We start from the raw sequence: 17,107 nt of genomic DNA, 5'->3' as shown, positions 1-17,107 counted from the left end.
GGATTCTGCTCTCAAATCAGACAAACTTTATGGTGCCTCATATGGCAAAATTGTCACCTGGCCTATGACCATGTTGATGTAGAATGCCCCATCAGTTTCATGGGTAAGGTGCTGACTAATCTCCCCACTGTGTTACAAAAGAAAATTATGGGAAGGTATAGGATTTGAATACTGAGAATGGGACCGGGGGGACTGTCCTAGTCTTTTCAGGCTGCTATAACAAAACACTATAGACTACGCAGTTTACAAACAACAGAAAATTATTGCTCACATTTCTGGAGGCTGGAAACTCAAGATCTTGGCACTGGCCGACTTGATACCTGGTGAATGCCCACTTCCTGGTTCATATATATACTTATAGAGTGGAAGGGGCAAAGGAACTTTCCAGAGCCCCCTTCTAAGGGCACTAATCCTATTCATGAGACGCCCCCCACAGCCATCATGACCTTATCACCTGCCACTTGCCTTGTAATATATCACCTTGAGAGTTAGGATTTCAATATGTAAATTTTAGGGGGACACAAACATTTAGTCTATAGCAGGGTCCAAGGGGAAAGGATATCAAATTGGAAAGAAGAAAGTTGTAGCTTTCCAAGAAATTCTTATTTGTGCATAATTTGTGCCTACCTTGGGCACTTAATGGTGGTGGTGGTGATAGTGGTGTTCACATTTTGTAAGAAAGAAACCCTATACCTAAGAACATTCTACTGGAATGGGTCAATCCAGAAGTTATTTCATTCCATGACGAGGAGCAAGATGTGTAGAGATCATTCCACTCACTTCTGTCTCACATCTATCTTATAAATGTAGAAAGAGCACAAATAAATAATTAAATATTTTTAAAATTACATATGTGCTTTGTATGGCTCCCCTAAAAAGAGCAGTGATTAGAATTGTGAAAAACAAAACTAACATTTAGTTGCAGTGTCAAAAAATTAATTATGAGCAAGAAAGCTAGATACAATTTTAAAAACCCGAAGCAAATAAATTTTAATAAAATGTTTCCATCTTGGAAAAAGAATGTCAATTTTTCTCTCCCACTCTTTGAGTAACAGAAGACCGTAAAGCATAATCAGAGTGAATTTATTTTTTGAGCCATCTTGATAATCACATTAATGCTGAAAAAAAGCTGCAAGCACTTTAGGACTTGTCTAACACAAACTACTAGCTAATTAGTCCACTTGTCTGACATTTTTACACCGTTCTGCAGTGTTGTCATTTTGAAATGGCAATTTACCATTATTATTAAATTTTTATTTCTAAATGCTTCTTATAATACATATCAAATCTATTAGTCCTTCTCCAAAATATCATCTTGTCATTCTTGATGGGAGCATTTTAAAAGATGACAGGTTGTTCTTCCTTATATTGCTTTATGGATTAATGTATTGACTGTCACTGTGGGGTTTTGTTTGTTTGTTTTTGGTAAATGCTGTTTCCATATGATGCTAATTATAATGGCTGTTTGTATATACCAAAACATAGTTGATGTTATATAACGCATGTTCATATGACATTTTTTAAGCCCTGAGCTTACTTCTCTATCACATTTCTTTATGCAAACACGTATTAATAAGTCTTCTATTGTTGTGGCCTTCCTAAGCTAAAATTTCAAACATCCGTTTTCACATTAGATGTTCCATTCTGGATATCTTTTAGCATCTCCTATGAAGTTCAGTTCTGTGCCATATCACAACAGGTTGTGATGTGCCATGTGGAGGTTACCATGCCATCATTGAGGTGGTAATAAATATGCCACTTAAGATGCAGCGGTTATAATTCCTCTTTAGAGGTCCTTAATTGGGGCAGTGAACAATCTAGGCCATGATTTCCAGTCCTGTGGCACATGAAACCTCTTTAGATTGAACGATTGAATGAAATTGTTGTGGTTCCCCCACTGAGTTCACAGCCAGTCTCAGTGGACCCATTCCAAAGTCTGACAATGGGAATCTGAATTCAGCCTGTAAGAACACGTCCAGGAAACAACACCTCAGGGATCCAAAATTACAGTTGTTCCATCTTGCATTATTCTCAAATTGCTGATATGACGAACAGCCATGCTGTTTACAGAAGAAAAATACCTGTTTATAAATTAGATTGTTAGAGGACTATTGGGTTCTGTTGTATGGAGAGCTGAAATTCCTGTGGAAAAATAATATATCTTAACATTTCTTCCCATGTCTTTACAGAAGAAATGAGAGTACAAATTTAAATATATAATGCCTTCAAATTAACAGGATTTTTGCATATAAAAATTAAGTTACAATTCAACATACACCACCCACACACCCCTCCACCATTAAGTATACTGATTTACAGGTCTTAGAAAAACCCTTACTGCCTCTTCCTCTTTTATAGTTAAAGAGGGAATTGCAATTTCCTGGGTCATAAGTCAGTACATCTGCCCTAACGTGTGTGTGTGTGTGTGCGTGCGTGTGTGTGTGCGTGCACACACGCACATGTGTGCAGATGCATGCACATGGTACTTTAATTTTATACTTTATTGTACTTAGGTCCAAGTGATTACTAATGGTGTAAAATTAATAAAATGTAAAAGGATTATTTTCCTTTTGTTATTGTTGTTCGAGTCTTCTATTTCCTTACTAATTTTTACTACCTTTATTCTGAACACTACAACATTGCTAATACAATCTTAGATTAAATGGGATTTTTTATTGATGATAACTATATCACTCTGTTAACATAGAATTTATAATCTATTAAAATTCCAATTTTTTGTTAAACAGTTTAATTTTATATAAAAAAGTACATATTTTGAAATGTGTCTATGCTGACACATATAAATCTGGTTCCTTTTTTATTATTATACTTTAAGTTCTGGGATACATGTGCAGAGCATGCAGGTTTGTTACATAGGTATATATGTGCCATGGTAGTTTGCTGCACCCATCAACCCGTCATCTACGTTAGGTATTTCTCCTAATGCTATCCCTCCCCCAGCCCCCTACCCCCCAACAGGCCCCAGTGTGTGATGTTCCCCTCCCTGCGTCCATGTGTTCTCATTTTTCAACTCCCACTTATGAGTGACAACATGTGGTGTTTGGTTTTCTTTTCCTGGGTCAGTTTGCTGAGAATCATGGTTTCCAGCTTCATCCATGTCCCTGCAAAGGACATGAATTCATCAAAAGGATAATTTTCTAGTTGTCAAACACTGGGCGTTCTGTAGTATTCTTTTGTCCTATATTGTGTCTCTCTATTTGAATGGGAAGGAAAGCTTATACTGTTTAAAGCTTAGCAATCAGACTAATACCTAAAATCAGTATCTTTACACTAATGATGCCTTGATACCTTAAATTGTTTTTCAAATACATGTGACATATGCAATGAATTATAAATCACCGAGACGGTAAATCACTGAGAGGATAAGCCAATAAATTTTTATCAGAAAATGAATTCATTTTCTAATATTACTTTTTAAATCTTTCTTAGAGAGTTAGAAACATTACTTTTCAAGTTGTATGAAACTAAAGTTATTTTCCATGTTTGATTCCAGTTTTTCTTCATAACGAGGAGGGGATATTTTAGAATAATGAAGTTTCAGGTTTTCTCAAGATGCTAGGCCTTAGTATACTCTTCCTTAGATAACTGGGTAAAATACTGAAGAATAGAAAGCCACTAGCAGCAACCCCATTAATCTTAATAGTGAAAAAGGAAAACAAGTAGAATAAATGCTGACTTTTTAAATTTCTTTTAATAGCTATCAAAGTATGGTGCAAGCTGGTGGATTGGACTTCAAGAAGAAAGAGCCAATGATGAATTTCGGTATGAACCTAGATTCATTTGCATTTAATTTTGTTTGACAGGTTTTATTTGCAGAATGATTGGATTCAATTTTAGTGATCAATTTGTTGAATACCCTTCAAACGTTAACTTATAAATTTTCACTTCTCTAACAAAGACGTGAGAGGTTTTTAAAGAATACACTTATGAAACCATCACGACAATCTAGCCATAAACTTATCCATCACTTCCAAAAGCTTTCTCTCCTGCTCTGTTCATTTATTTATTTATTCACTAATTCATTCATTTTTGTGATGAGAACGCTTAACATAAAATCTACCCTCTTAGCTGGGCGTGGTGGTTCACACCTGTAATCCCAGCACTTTGGGAGGCCAAGGTGGGCGGATCGCCTGAGGTCAGGCGTTCGACACCAGGCCAACATGGAGAAACCCCGTCTCTACTAAAAATACAAAAATTAGCCAGGCGTGGTGTGATGCACACCTGTAGTCCCAGCTACTTGAGGGGGCTGAGGCAGGTGAATCGCTTGAACCCAAGAGGCAGAGGCTGCAGTGAGCCGAGATCGTGCCACTGCACTCAGCCTGGGTGACAGAGCGAGACTCCATCTCAAAAAAATATCTACTCCCTTAGAAAAATTTTAAGGATATGATACAATATTGTTAATTATAGGCACTATGCTGCATATGAGTATTTTTTTAATTTAATAGAATATTATATCCTCAATCCCTACCTCAGAATGCTAAGAATGATGTTGGAGACTGGACATGCAGAATGAGAGAAGACCTTAACATTTTTAATCTTCCCACAGCTGGAGAGATGGAACACCAGTGATATACCAGAATTGGGACACGGGAAGAGAAAGAACTGTGAATAATCAGAGCCAGAGATGTGGCTTTATTTCTTCTATAACAGGTTATTTTACTTACCCATTTTTGGGTTTATAATACAAACTGATAATTTTCAGGAGACTTAAAGTCTTTTCCTTGCATCATTTCCATGAGAAGTTTCTGTTTATTTCTCTTTTCAGTTGATGTGTTCAGTTTTGTCTGCCATAAGGCTTAAGGATGGACATTTTTTCTGTTCAATCCATGTATTCATGTTCTCGGAAATAATTTACATCTGAATAAGTCCTTCCTCATAAATCAAAACAGCACCAGAAATGGGCCCAATAAAACTGTTTTAAAAAAAAATGCCTGACAAATACTTTTCCCTATGACATTTCAATGGAAGCACTTAAAAAAAAAAAATCTATTCCTATATGCAATTTATAATGGGCCAGAACTTTAACATCTGTGAAATTTACTTCCATTGTCCTATTTAATAAATGTTTTGATTCAAGTCAGTATTCTTTTTTTCTGTTAATACCTGGCATCAATCGTTGCCTGCTTTAGAATGGCAACTGTTTGCAAGTTGGATTTAGAAGCACATTTAGGTTGAAGATTGGTTTTTTAAATTCTCTTCCTCAGTGCAGTGTAGTTAGGTTGATTGTCCACTCATTCCCCTTCTTTCTAACCAATAAAAGATAATTGTATCTGTTACTCTAACAGATTCATAACTAAGCTGTGCCCCAGACCAGGAGAGGGATAAACATGGAAAATAATTTTGGGTTTGAGGGCCTCTGCAGAGAGTTAGGAAAGGAAAATCCATGTGGTTAATCAGCTTGCTTTTACCAGCAGGTGTCACAACAGCCTACAGAAAGGACTGTTTTGAGAGTCTGGGAGAATAGCAGCTAATCGGCATTGAAAATAGCATTCCAGCCCCTCCTTCAAAATGCCAACATCTTTTGGGCTCATATTCCTGATCTAGAAAACTGAGCCTGCCCTTGCAATTGGCATGCATTCTGCCCTGTTCTGGAATTTATGACTTGGATGCCAATACAATGCATTCTATAATCTTTATTCTGAAAATATAGCTCTTCTAAATTAAAAAAAAAAAAAAAAGCAGGCAGTTTGTCGGAGGCTGAGGATTTGAGGATATATCTTACTGAAGACAAGTCTATATGTGAGTCTGTTTTATTTAAGGGTCAGTGTTAAGAAATGCTATTTTCTTGGAAGTTCTTGAGTTAATTTTTCTAAATTATTATATTTTCTAAAGAATTATAAAGTAGAAATTATCTACTGTTTTAGAATCTTTTTCCTCTCTGTACATTGAAGTTGAAGGTTTTAAAATGAAATTGTTACCCTACGAAGTATTCTTTTGCTACACAAGTCAAATACTCTTAAGATTTTAATCAGTTCTATGATTCAAATTGCAGTATTTATTTAGATTTTTTTAATTTGTAGAATTTCTACATTCTTAAATTAAAATTACTGATTTGGCCCCTTGCCCAGTTAACTGTTGTCCCTAGAGAAATCGGTCATCAGTAGTTTAGTTCAGTTTCTAGATTTTGAAAAATAAATTATGAAAAACCATAGCAGTCATAAAAATAGCAATCAATAGAGAATGCCTTCAAAGAATTGCCGTTGTTCCTAAACCATTTCTAACCCATTTTCTCCTCCAGGACTCTGGGGTAGTGAAGAGTGTTCAGTTTCTATGCCTAGTATCTGTAAGCGAAAAAAGGTTTGGCTCATAGAGAAAAAGAAAGATACACCGAAACAACATGGAACGTGTCCCAAAGGATGGCTATATTTTAACTATAAGGTAAGCTTACTTTTCAAAAGTTGCCTTTGTTTCTCTTTTGTAGATGCTAATTTTGGAAAGTGTTCAAAAAGTGGAAGTGGCTTTTAAAAGCTGGGAGTTGACCATAGGACCTGGAATTTTTGTGTCACAATTTTCAAGAAATTTTTCAAGAAATTTGAGTTTTCCATTTAGTAACAAATCTTTTGGAACAAAAAATTTTTGCCAAAAACAGCCTGGATCCTGCCCCTCATTTCTATACTCAGTTTTACCATTGGCATAGTCATTTATTGTGCTGTATGAATGTTCCATTAGGTGTGACATATGTATGTATGCATGCATGTGTGTGCATGTGTGTGCATGTGTATGTATGTGCCTGCATGCCTGTGTGTCTAGGTTCTGCTCCCAAATAAGCTGTAAATTTCAGAGGACCCAGACTCCAACTCCTACTCTTGTGTTTTCCCTGCCTGGAGCTGGCATACAGCTCTGCCCACTAGTGAATTGAGGGACTAATAACTTAGCTTGGTCAATGTCATCTGGAGCCTCATAAAGCTGGTGCTTCCATGCAGATTTGAATTAAGAAAAAGAAATTGCCAGTGGGGATATTTTAAACCAGATTTATTATTTCTGATGCTGCCTTCAATTAAGGCCTAGACTTTCCCTCCACTCCTCATATTTTATAATAAAATAACTTTGTAGGCCTTAGGTGGAAGTAATTAAAATGCATCCCAAATTATAATTGTTTAACTCTTAGAAAATTAAAAAACCCAAACTGTGTCATCATTTCATATGCTAATATGAAATTTCTCTTCAATTGTGGACAGCCAATTTTTAATCTAAGTGTTCAGTTATATTGGCAGGGCTTTCTCTCCTTTGTGATCTTCCTCCCATTGTTAATTTGAGAAATGAGGCCACTTGGATTTTTCACACATTCATTGAGTACCCACTAGATATTTGGCACTGATTTTTAATTTTTTAAATTTCTGGTAAATACAATATAGAATTCACCATTCTAGCCATTTTTGTTTACTGTTTACTAGTGTTAAGTGTCATATACTCACACTGTCTTTCAAAAAAGGCCTTTTCCATCTTGCAAAACTGAAACTCTACCCATTAAGCGACTCCCTGTTCTTCCTAGCCCGAACCCCTTGGCAACTACTGTTCTACTTTCTGTGTCTTTGAATTTGACCTCTTTAAATACCTTATGTAAGTGGAATCAGACAGTATTTGCCTTTTTGTGACTGGTTTATTTCACTTAGCATAATGCCCTCAAGGTTCATCAACACTGGCATGTGACAGGACTTCCTTTTGACGGTTGGACAATATTCCATTGGATGGATAGACTACATTTTGTTTATCCGTTCATCCATTGGTGGACATTTGGGTTACTTCCCCTCTTAGCTAATTGATTTTATGTGTATTTCTTGTATCACTGAATTTTAAAAATATATAGAATTACTATCCTCATTTTACATATGAGAAGACAGATGCTAACAAAATTGTGTGACTTTTCTGAAACTTCACAGTGAATAAGCATCAGACCAAGACGCACTTTTTGTTTTCTGACCCTGAGTCTGGTGGTCTTGCCCCTTTTCTACGCCTGCCACTTCACATTGGCACTTGAGGACTGCTACTCCAGAAATGCAAATTAAAACAACAATGAGTGATTTGCCACTACACAACTGCTAGAACGGCCCACATCCATAGCACTGACAACACTACGTACTGGCAAGGAAGCCGAACAACAGGAGCTCTCATTCACTCCTGGTGGGAATGCAGAATGGTACGGCCACTGTGGAAGACAGTTTGGCAGTTTCTTACAAAACTAAACATACTTTTACCGTTTGATCCAGCAATCACACTCCTTGGCATGTACCCAAAGGAGTAGAAAACTTATGTACACGTTAAAACCTGTCCATGGATATTTATAACATCTTTATTCTTAATTGCCAAAACTTGGAAACAATTAAGATGTCCCTAGTAGGTGAATGAATAAACTGGTACAACCACACAACGGAATATTACTCAGTGCTAAAAAGAAATTAGCCTTTAAAACACATGGAGAAAACTTAAATTCATATTACTAAGTGAAAGAAGCCAATCTGAAAAGCCTACAATACTGTATGATTCCAACTATATGACATTCTGGAAAAGACAAAACTAGAGAGACAGTAAAAAGATCAGTGGTTGCCAGGTGTTGCAGGAGGGAAGGATGAAGTTGTGGAAGATTCTTAGGGCAGTGAAAATTCTCTGTCTGATACCACAATGGTGGATGCATGTCATTAGACATTTGTACAGACTCATAGAATGTACAACACAAAGAATGAACCCTAATGTAAACTATGGACTTTGGGTGGTTATGATGTGTTAATGCAGGTTCATCAATTGTAACAGATGTACCATTCTGGGGTAATGGGATATGTTGATAATGGGGGAGGCTGTGTATGTGTGGATCAGGGAATATATGGAAATCTCTGTACCTTCCTTTTGTGTGTGTGTGTGTGTGTGTGTGTGTGTGTGTGTGTGTGTGTGACAGACTGTCACTCTGTCACCCAGGCTGGAGTGCAGTGGCATGATCTCGGCTCACTGCAACCTTCACCTCCCAGGTTCAAGTGATTCTCTTGCCTCAGCCTCGCAAGTAGCTGGGGTTACAGGTGCCTGCCAACATGCCCGACTGATTTTCGTATTTTTAGTAGAAACAGGGTTTCACCATGTTGGCCAGGCTGGTCTCGAACTCCTGACCTCAGGTGATCCGCCAGCCTCGGCCTCCCAAAGTTGTACCTTTACCTTCCTCTTAACTTTGCTGTGAACCTAAAACTGCTCTTTAAAACATGAAGTCTTTAATATTTTTTTAAACAAGAGTTGCCGTATCAGCTTAGCCTCATGGTACAATGAGCTCAGCAGCACTGTGAGATATTTTCTAGAGTGGTGTAATTGCACTCTAAAACTTTATGATAGTATTGAGGTATACTATTTTTTAGTCATTGATACTTTCTGCATACTTCCTATTTTCTGAAACTATAAAATCTTTCCACCAGGTATAAATTATTTTCACATTTCAGTATGAGAAACTTGTAGATAATATTCAATAAGACACTGAGTATTACTAAGTCTTTTATTAAAACCTTTGGCAATTAATTTTTTAAAGCATTTTTATGGTCATAAATAATGTGACATAAAATTTGCCATTTTAACCATTGTCAAGTGTACAATTCAATGGCATTAATTACATGCACAATGTTGTACAACCATCATCTCTATTTCCAAAACATTCTCACTATCCCAAACAGAAACCCTGTAACCATTAAGCACTAACTTCCTGTTCCCCATCCCCTGGTAACCTCTAATCTATTCTCTATCTCTATGAATGTGCTTATTCTAGATATCTCATATTAGCGAACTCATACAATATTTGTCCTTGTGTCTGGCCTATTCGCATGATGTTTTCAAGGTTCATTTGTGTTTTAGCATATATCAAAATTTCATTCCTTCTTGTGGCTGAATAATATTCCTGTGTGGCACAGGCGTGTGTGTGTGTGTGTGTGTGTGTGTGTGTGTGAATATTGCACATTTTGTTTATTCATTCATCTGTTGATGGACACTTGGGTTGTTTTCACCTTTTGACTATTGTGAACAATGCTTCAATGAACATTGGTATCTAAGTCTCTGTTTGAGTCCCTATTTTCAGTTCTTTTGAGTGTATACCTATGAATAGAATTGTTGGGTCATATGGTAACTCAGTAGTAAGCTGTTTGAGGAACTAACAAATGTTCTTCCACAGCGACCAAACCATTTTACAATCCTGCTAGCCGTGTGTGAGGGTTTCAATTTCTCCACATCCTTGCCAACACTGGCTATTATATGTCCATCCTAGAGCATGTTAAGTGTTATTTCATTGTGATTTTTATTTGCATTTCTCTATTATCTGATGAAGTTGAGCATCTTTTCATGTGCTTCTTAGCCATTTGTTTATCTTCTTTGGAAAAATGTCTATTAAAGTCCTTTGTCCATTTTTAAATTGGATCATTTGCCTTTTTATTGTTGAGTTAGAGGAATGCCTTATATATTCTAAATATTAAACCCCTATCCAATATATGTTTATAAATATTTCCCTTCATTCTGTAGCTTGTCTTTTAACCTTCTTGATAATGTCCTTTGATGCACAAAAGATTCCAATTATCTACTTTTTGTTTTGTCACTTGTACTTTTGGTATCATACTTAAGAAATCACTGCCAAATCCAAGGTCATGAAAATTTGCGCCTGTGTGTTTGTCTAAGAGCTTTATGGTTTTAGCATTTATATTTAGGTTGTTGATCCATTTTGAATTCACTCCAGTATGTGACAATTAGTTTTTCACAACTGTTAGAACAAGTGTATCCTGGCATGGTCTCTAGGGAACAGGCATAAAGGAATGCCTAGCTAATCTCCAAATCACATTTCTGGTACAGATAGTGAACAACCCCAAAGCATGAACACACTGTTCTAGTTACTAACTCATGCCTCCTCTCATGTGTAAAATAGGATTTTTTTACTATACTTTAAGTTCTGGGGTACATGTGTAGAACGTGCAATTTTGTTACATAGGTATACACATGCCACAGTGGTTTGCTGCACCCATCAATCCATCATCTACATTAGGTATTTCTCCTAATGTTATCCCTCCCCTAGCCCCCCACCCCCCGACAGTCCCCAGTGTGTGCTGTTCCCTTCCCTATGTCCATGTGTTCTCATTGTTCAACTCCCAGTTATGAGTGAGAACATGCAGTGTTTGGTTTTCTGTTCTTGTGATAGTTTGCTGAGAATGATGGTTTCCAGCTTCATCCATGTCCCTGCAAAGGACATGAGCTCATCCTTTTTTGTGGCTGCATAGTATTCCATGGTGCTTATGTGCCACATTTTCTTTATCCAGTCTATCATTGATGGACATTTGGGTTGGTTCCAAGTCTTTGCTATTGTGAATAGTGTTGCAATAAACATACGTGTGCATGTGTCTTTATAGTAGAATTATTTATAATCTCTTGGGTATATACCCAGTAATGGGATTGCTGGGTCAAATGGTATTTCTAGTTCTAGATCCTTGAGGAATCACCACACTGTCTTCCACAAAGGTTGAACTAATTTACACTCCCACCAACAGTGTAAAAGTGTTCTTATTTCTCCACATCCTCTCCAGCATCTGTTGTTTCCTGACCTTTTAATGATCACCATTCTAACTGGCGTGACATGGTATCTCATTGTGGTTTTGATTTGCATTTCTCTAATGAGCAGTGATAATGAGCATTTTTTCATATGTCTGTTGACTGTGTAATGTCTTCTTTTGAGAAGTGTCTGTTCATCTCCTTTACCCACTTTTTGATGGGGTTGTTTGTTTTTTTCTTGTAAATTTGTTTAAGTTTTTTGTAGATTCTGGATATTAGCCCTTTGTCAGATGGATAGATTGCAAAAATTTTCTCCCATTCTGTAGGTTGCCTGTTTACTCTGATGGTAGTTTCTTTTGCAGTGCAGAAGCTCTTTAGTTTAATTAGATCCCATTTGTCTATTTTGGCTTTCATTGCCATTGCTTTTGGTGTTTTAGACATGAAGTCTTTGCCCATGCCTATGCCCTGAATGGTATTGCCCAGGTTTTCTTCTAAGATTAAAAGAGGATATATTAAGGAAATTAATGACAAGTCAAATCCTTAGCATTTGATAAATAATTCTTAGAAACATGGAATAGTTGTTTCTGGTTCAGCCTTTTGCTATTGTCCTTCCCCCAAACTTGATTTATACCCACACAGTTCAGCTCTATCCCATGTGTCCTCCTGTGCATACGTAGAGTGTGTGTCTATGGCAATGGTGGCAGTGATGGTGGAGCAGACCCAGGGCAAAAGAGCAAGCGAATGCTTCCCAGGAAAGGAATAGAGAGGGGCATAAATACATGCACGAGAATGGCGGGGAGAGGAGGCGCTTTCTGAAGCTAGCTCTGGGGCATGATTAAAACACCCTCATGTAGCTCAGAGTTCTATAAAAAAAATTTATTGATAACTAACAGCTAGATCAGTAGTTTTCAGCCCTGGTCAAATATTTAGAATCAGCAGGCGAGCTTTTTAAAAACATCAAGGTGCAGGAGACATCCTGAAGATTCTGATTTAGCTGATCTGCATGGGATCCAGGCATCCGTATTTTTTAAAAGCTCCCTCAGTTATTCTAATGTGTAGCCAACATTTGCCAGGCAATTCAACAGTCATAGTTCCACAACTCTTTCTTCAAGGCATTAGGAGAATTTGATTACAAAGGATATCATCACAGCAGGCTTCATCAGTAGGTGACAATTCACCTGGCACAATATCAGAGTCACCATGCATGTCTCCCCACCCACAGTGCCTTCCCCTGCACACTAATGCCTAAAATTCCACCACTGGAGTTTCACTCCTTTGTCAACACTTTCCTTTATTTTTAAAAGGGAAATATTTTTGAGACTGCCTCATCTGTCATCTACACCTTGAAATAGGTGGGTTTATCAGATTATTAGAAAAACTGCTAATAGGAGAGTTGATAGCTGAGAGGAGTGGGATGGTTTTTCCCTATTAACAAATAAAGCTATGGAAGGAAAACTGGGAGATAACAATGATGGACCTTCTTTACTTCACAATTCTGAAATGAGTTCCAATATATTATGTCCCATTAAACTTTGCTTCTTGTTTGTGAATTTCCTAGGACTAATTTTTATTGGTTATTTCTAAGGAAAAAAAAAATCCCACTTTGTTGACAAATTAGCCACCTTTTAGAGTTTTTAAAATGGAGATACACAGAAATTAAGCATCTTTTCTGGTGTCTCATAAATAGTTTTCTCTGTGTTTGACAATGTAGAAGAGGTTTGACCAGGGGTTAACCCAGGAAGAATGAGTCATCTAAGATACTTGTCCCAGCAGATCTGTGGGAGGAAGAACTTCTAAGTGTGTGTGTGTGATTAACTCTTGTGCTTCTACTTACATATTTTTATTCAAGACCTGGATTGAGTGGTAATGGCTGCTTTGCACCATCTAGTTTGGGATTAGTCATTATTTGATTTTGTGCATAACATAGTTTTTCCTTAAAAATAGTCTCACTTCTTTTTGGAATTTACTCAAATTGGAGCACTTTATTCATTCATTCATTTGACTATGCTGGATGTCGGGAATTCGGTGGTAAGGAAAAACAGAAACAGCTCCTTCTCTTTTGGACCTTACACATTAGAGGGAGAACAAACATTAGTAAATCGATCAGGAAAATGGCTGTTTAATTTTAAATTGTGGTGTCTGTGATGAAGGAAAGTTTTGTGGTTCTAGAAAAGTGTATAGCCAGAGGACGTGACTGAAGTGGCCAGAAAGGCAAGGAACATTAAAAATAGGGGGAGCCGCATGTGCTAAGGTCCTGTAGCAAGGGAGGAGTATGACATTTAAGTACTAAAGGAAGCATAAAGAGCTAGAGTGGCGGAAGGTGAGACAAAAGAAGTGGAAAGGGTGATACCATATTGGACTACTGTCCTCTATCCTAAGAGCAATAGGAAACTCTTGATGGGTTAAAAACTGAAGAAGGACGTGACCAGGACCAAATTTTTAAAAGTTACTCTAGGTACAGTGCCAAGGATATATGGGAGAAGAGCAAGTGTGAGAAAGGTAAGGGCAGTTAGGAAGCTATTGCTGTAGTGCAGGCAAGAATTAGTAGCTTGGGCTAAGATGGTGGTGGCAGAGACCATGAGGCAGTGGGAATGGGGGATGGGTGAGGGGACTTTTTGGGAAATGAGATGTCCAAATGGTATGGCTGTTGGGGAGATGGAGTGGGAGGGTGAGGATGCCTCTGAGGCTTCAGGCTTCTTATATGTGTATAAGTGCGTGCTGACCATGCCATTCATTGTGAGTAGGAACACTGGGAAAGGACCAAGTTTGGAGGACACTGAATTTCATTTTCAAATATTGAGCTAGAAATGATTTTGAGACAAAAAAGAATTTTATATTGAAAACCCATTTAGAATAGAGTAGGACCCCCTTAATTCACAGTAATAATCAGAGATGCATTAAACTTGATCACATTTTACAAATTAGTAAGTAAACAATTTTTAATTAAGGATGCTGTACTTCATCTTGCTGCTTTGCCTTAATTATTAATGACACAATTTCGGAGTGTGTTAGTAAATATGTTATATTTTTAGAAACAATGAAGTCGTGGTAATGGGAGGCCACACTTCCGTAGTCAAGCTAGTAAATCCTGGCTGAGGCAAACATAGAGGAAGCAGAGGGGGGTGTTTTTTCTGGAGAGATTTATTGAGCTAACTGAACCAATGAGGTTCATTGGTATTTATGAATGGTTCGTTAGTGTAACTATCTGAACACAAGGTGAATTCACATTAAATGATAAGACTTCCCAATAATTAATATGTGCCACTCTTTAGAATTTGTAATTAGAGGAAAGAGGCAAAGTGAAAGGAAATAGATAAAAGGATAATTGTTATAAAATTAAACTCCTTGAAAGCCAATTCAGTTTCTTTGTGAAGCAAACAAGACAAAAAGGACCAGAAGAATTGAAAATGTATTTTCTCTCTTAGTTGGCAACTCAACTTCAAGCTAGTTCAGAGTTTCTGGTTTTTATCCTAAGAGCAGTGGAAAATTCCTAAAGGGTTTAAACTAAAGGGTGACATGATCAGGACTGAGTTTTTAAAAGAATTACCTTGCACTATTGACATTTGGGGCTGGATAATTCTTTCTTTTGGAAGACTGACTTGACCTGTGCTTTGCAAATGGTTAGCAGCGTCCTTGGTCTCTATCCACTAGTTGCCAATAGCAATCCCCTCCCCAATTGTAAAAATGAAAAAATTCTGCAGGCATTATCAAAATATACCATGAGGGGCAAAATTGTCCTGTTGGAGAACCACTGAGCTAAATTTAGAATGCCTGACAATGTCGTTTGACAACCATTTTAAGATTTGTTGGCTTTTATTTTGCTTAATAAATGTTTACTAGGGACCTTCTCTGGTGTGATGTTCAAAGAGGAGTAAGAGTCTTTCTGCTTTTAAGGGGTGTATGATTTTAGGGAAGGGGTGGAGAACCGACAAATTTGGAAATTAAAGAATGATGGGGAAAGATACTGTTAGACCAGTCTTGCATTTCTGTAAAGGAATATCTGAGACTGGGTAACTGATAAAGAAAATAGTTTTATTTTGACTTAAAGTTCCACCGACTGTACAAAAAGCATGATGCCGGCACCTGCTCCTGGTGAGGGCCTCAGGGAGCTTACAATCATAGCAGAAGGTAACAGGGAACCAGCATGTCACATGGCAAGAGCATGAGCAAGAAGGTGAGGTGGGAGGAGGTTCCAGACTTTTAAACAATCAGATCTCACGTGAACTGAGAACTCATTCATAACCTAGGGGATGGTCCTAAGCCTTCATGAGGGATCTGCCCCATGATCCAATCACCTCCCACCAGGCCTCACCTTCAACACTGGGAATTACATTTCAACATGAGATTTGGAGGGGACAGACATCCAAACTATATCAGATACCATTCCAAAATAAGGTAGGAAAGGATGCTTGTTCAAGTGTAGGCTTCCATGCTAACCTAGAATTGTCCTTTAGCTGGGTTTTTCTCAGTGGCAACATCTTAGGATCTGACCTATCGATCACTCTGGTTGTCTGTGTTCACTGATGAGAGAATTGAATATGAAAGAAGAATCCCCAGCAATTCCAGATGAAATATCCTTTGCATAAAGTTTCTCCTGACCTCTCTGGAATTTTGCCTGACCCATTATAACCTTTCTCTTCTATCTTTTCTTCTCACCTAAATCCATCTGGTCCTACCAACATTCTTAAATTTCATTGAACTTTCGGAGAAAAACAAACAAACTCATCTTTAACCCTGCCTGTCCTGTCAAGTATGTATCATTCTATTTCTCATCCCATCCCATAAGAAAGAAACCTCTGCAGCTGGGCACAGTGGCTCACACCTGTAATCCCAGCTCTTTGGGAGGTCAAGGCAGGTGGATCACAGGCTCAAGAGATCAAGACCATCCTGGCCAACATGGTGAAACTCCCTCTCTACTAAAAATACAAAAACTAGTCAGGCGTGGTGGCACGCACCAGTAGTCCCAGCCTCTCAGGAGGCTGAGGCAGGAGAATCACTTGAACCCAGGAGGTGGAGGTTGCAGTGAGCCAAGATCTCACCACTGCACTCCAGTCTGGGCGACAGAGTGAGACTCCATCTCAAAAAAAAAAGAAAAGAAAAGAAAAGAAAGGAAACCTCTGCCATGATACAGACGTGATTCTCTCCTGCGTAACACTCAACTTTTATTACCAAATTCCACAACCTTTTTTGTGTTCCCTTTAACATTGATGGCCAACCTTCCCCTTCATTTCTACTTCTTCCAAGTTTCTTTGGTCATACCCTTGCTTTCTGTCCCACTGGAATCATTTATTTTTCTTCTCTGGCTCTTGCCAGTAGACTTAGTGACCAAATGGCTGACTCAAGTATTTAGTGAATTTAAACACCTGATGTGCTTTGACTCCCCATTATTTCTCTCTCACTTAAATTAAGGAAGTGTGTTTGTAAATAAAATTGAACTAAGCTGTTCATTGCCACCCCCAGAATGGTTTTGTTTTTTTTTTTTTTTCCCAGATTAAATGTGCCAGTGTAAACTTTGCAATCAGGGTGGCTCCTTTTTAGGAAGAATACTGTTTCATTGTGCTGAAGGCATTGTACTGACATTTCACATGACAAA

At 37.8% G+C, this 17,107-nt stretch overlaps 1 protein-coding gene across 5 annotated transcripts in view; it reads left to right on the top strand.

The window, feature by feature from the left end:
* PLA2R1 (phospholipase A2 receptor 1) overlaps positions 1 to 17,107 on the top strand; it is a 125,724-nt gene that overhangs the window by 85,493 nt on the left and 23,124 nt on the right. For all 5 annotated transcript variants that reach the window (XM_007965114.3, XM_038002032.2, XM_007965115.3 and 2 more), the window contains exons 18-20: positions 3,719 to 3,783; positions 4,568 to 4,671; positions 6,260 to 6,399. In XM_007965114.3, the coding sequence (XP_007963305.3) occupies positions 3,719 to 3,783; positions 4,568 to 4,671; positions 6,260 to 6,399 (309 nt within the window). The remainder of the gene's footprint in view (positions 1 to 3,718; positions 3,784 to 4,567; positions 4,672 to 6,259; positions 6,400 to 17,107) is intronic.

The sequence above is a fragment of the Chlorocebus sabaeus genome, chromosome 10 (assembly GCF_047675955.1).
Source record: "Chlorocebus sabaeus isolate Y175 chromosome 10, mChlSab1.0.hap1, whole genome shotgun sequence".
In the NCBI taxonomy this organism is placed as follows: Eukaryota; Metazoa; Chordata; class Mammalia; order Primates; family Cercopithecidae; genus Chlorocebus; species Chlorocebus sabaeus.
This window is presented reverse-complemented; position numbering and strand designations above follow the sequence as displayed.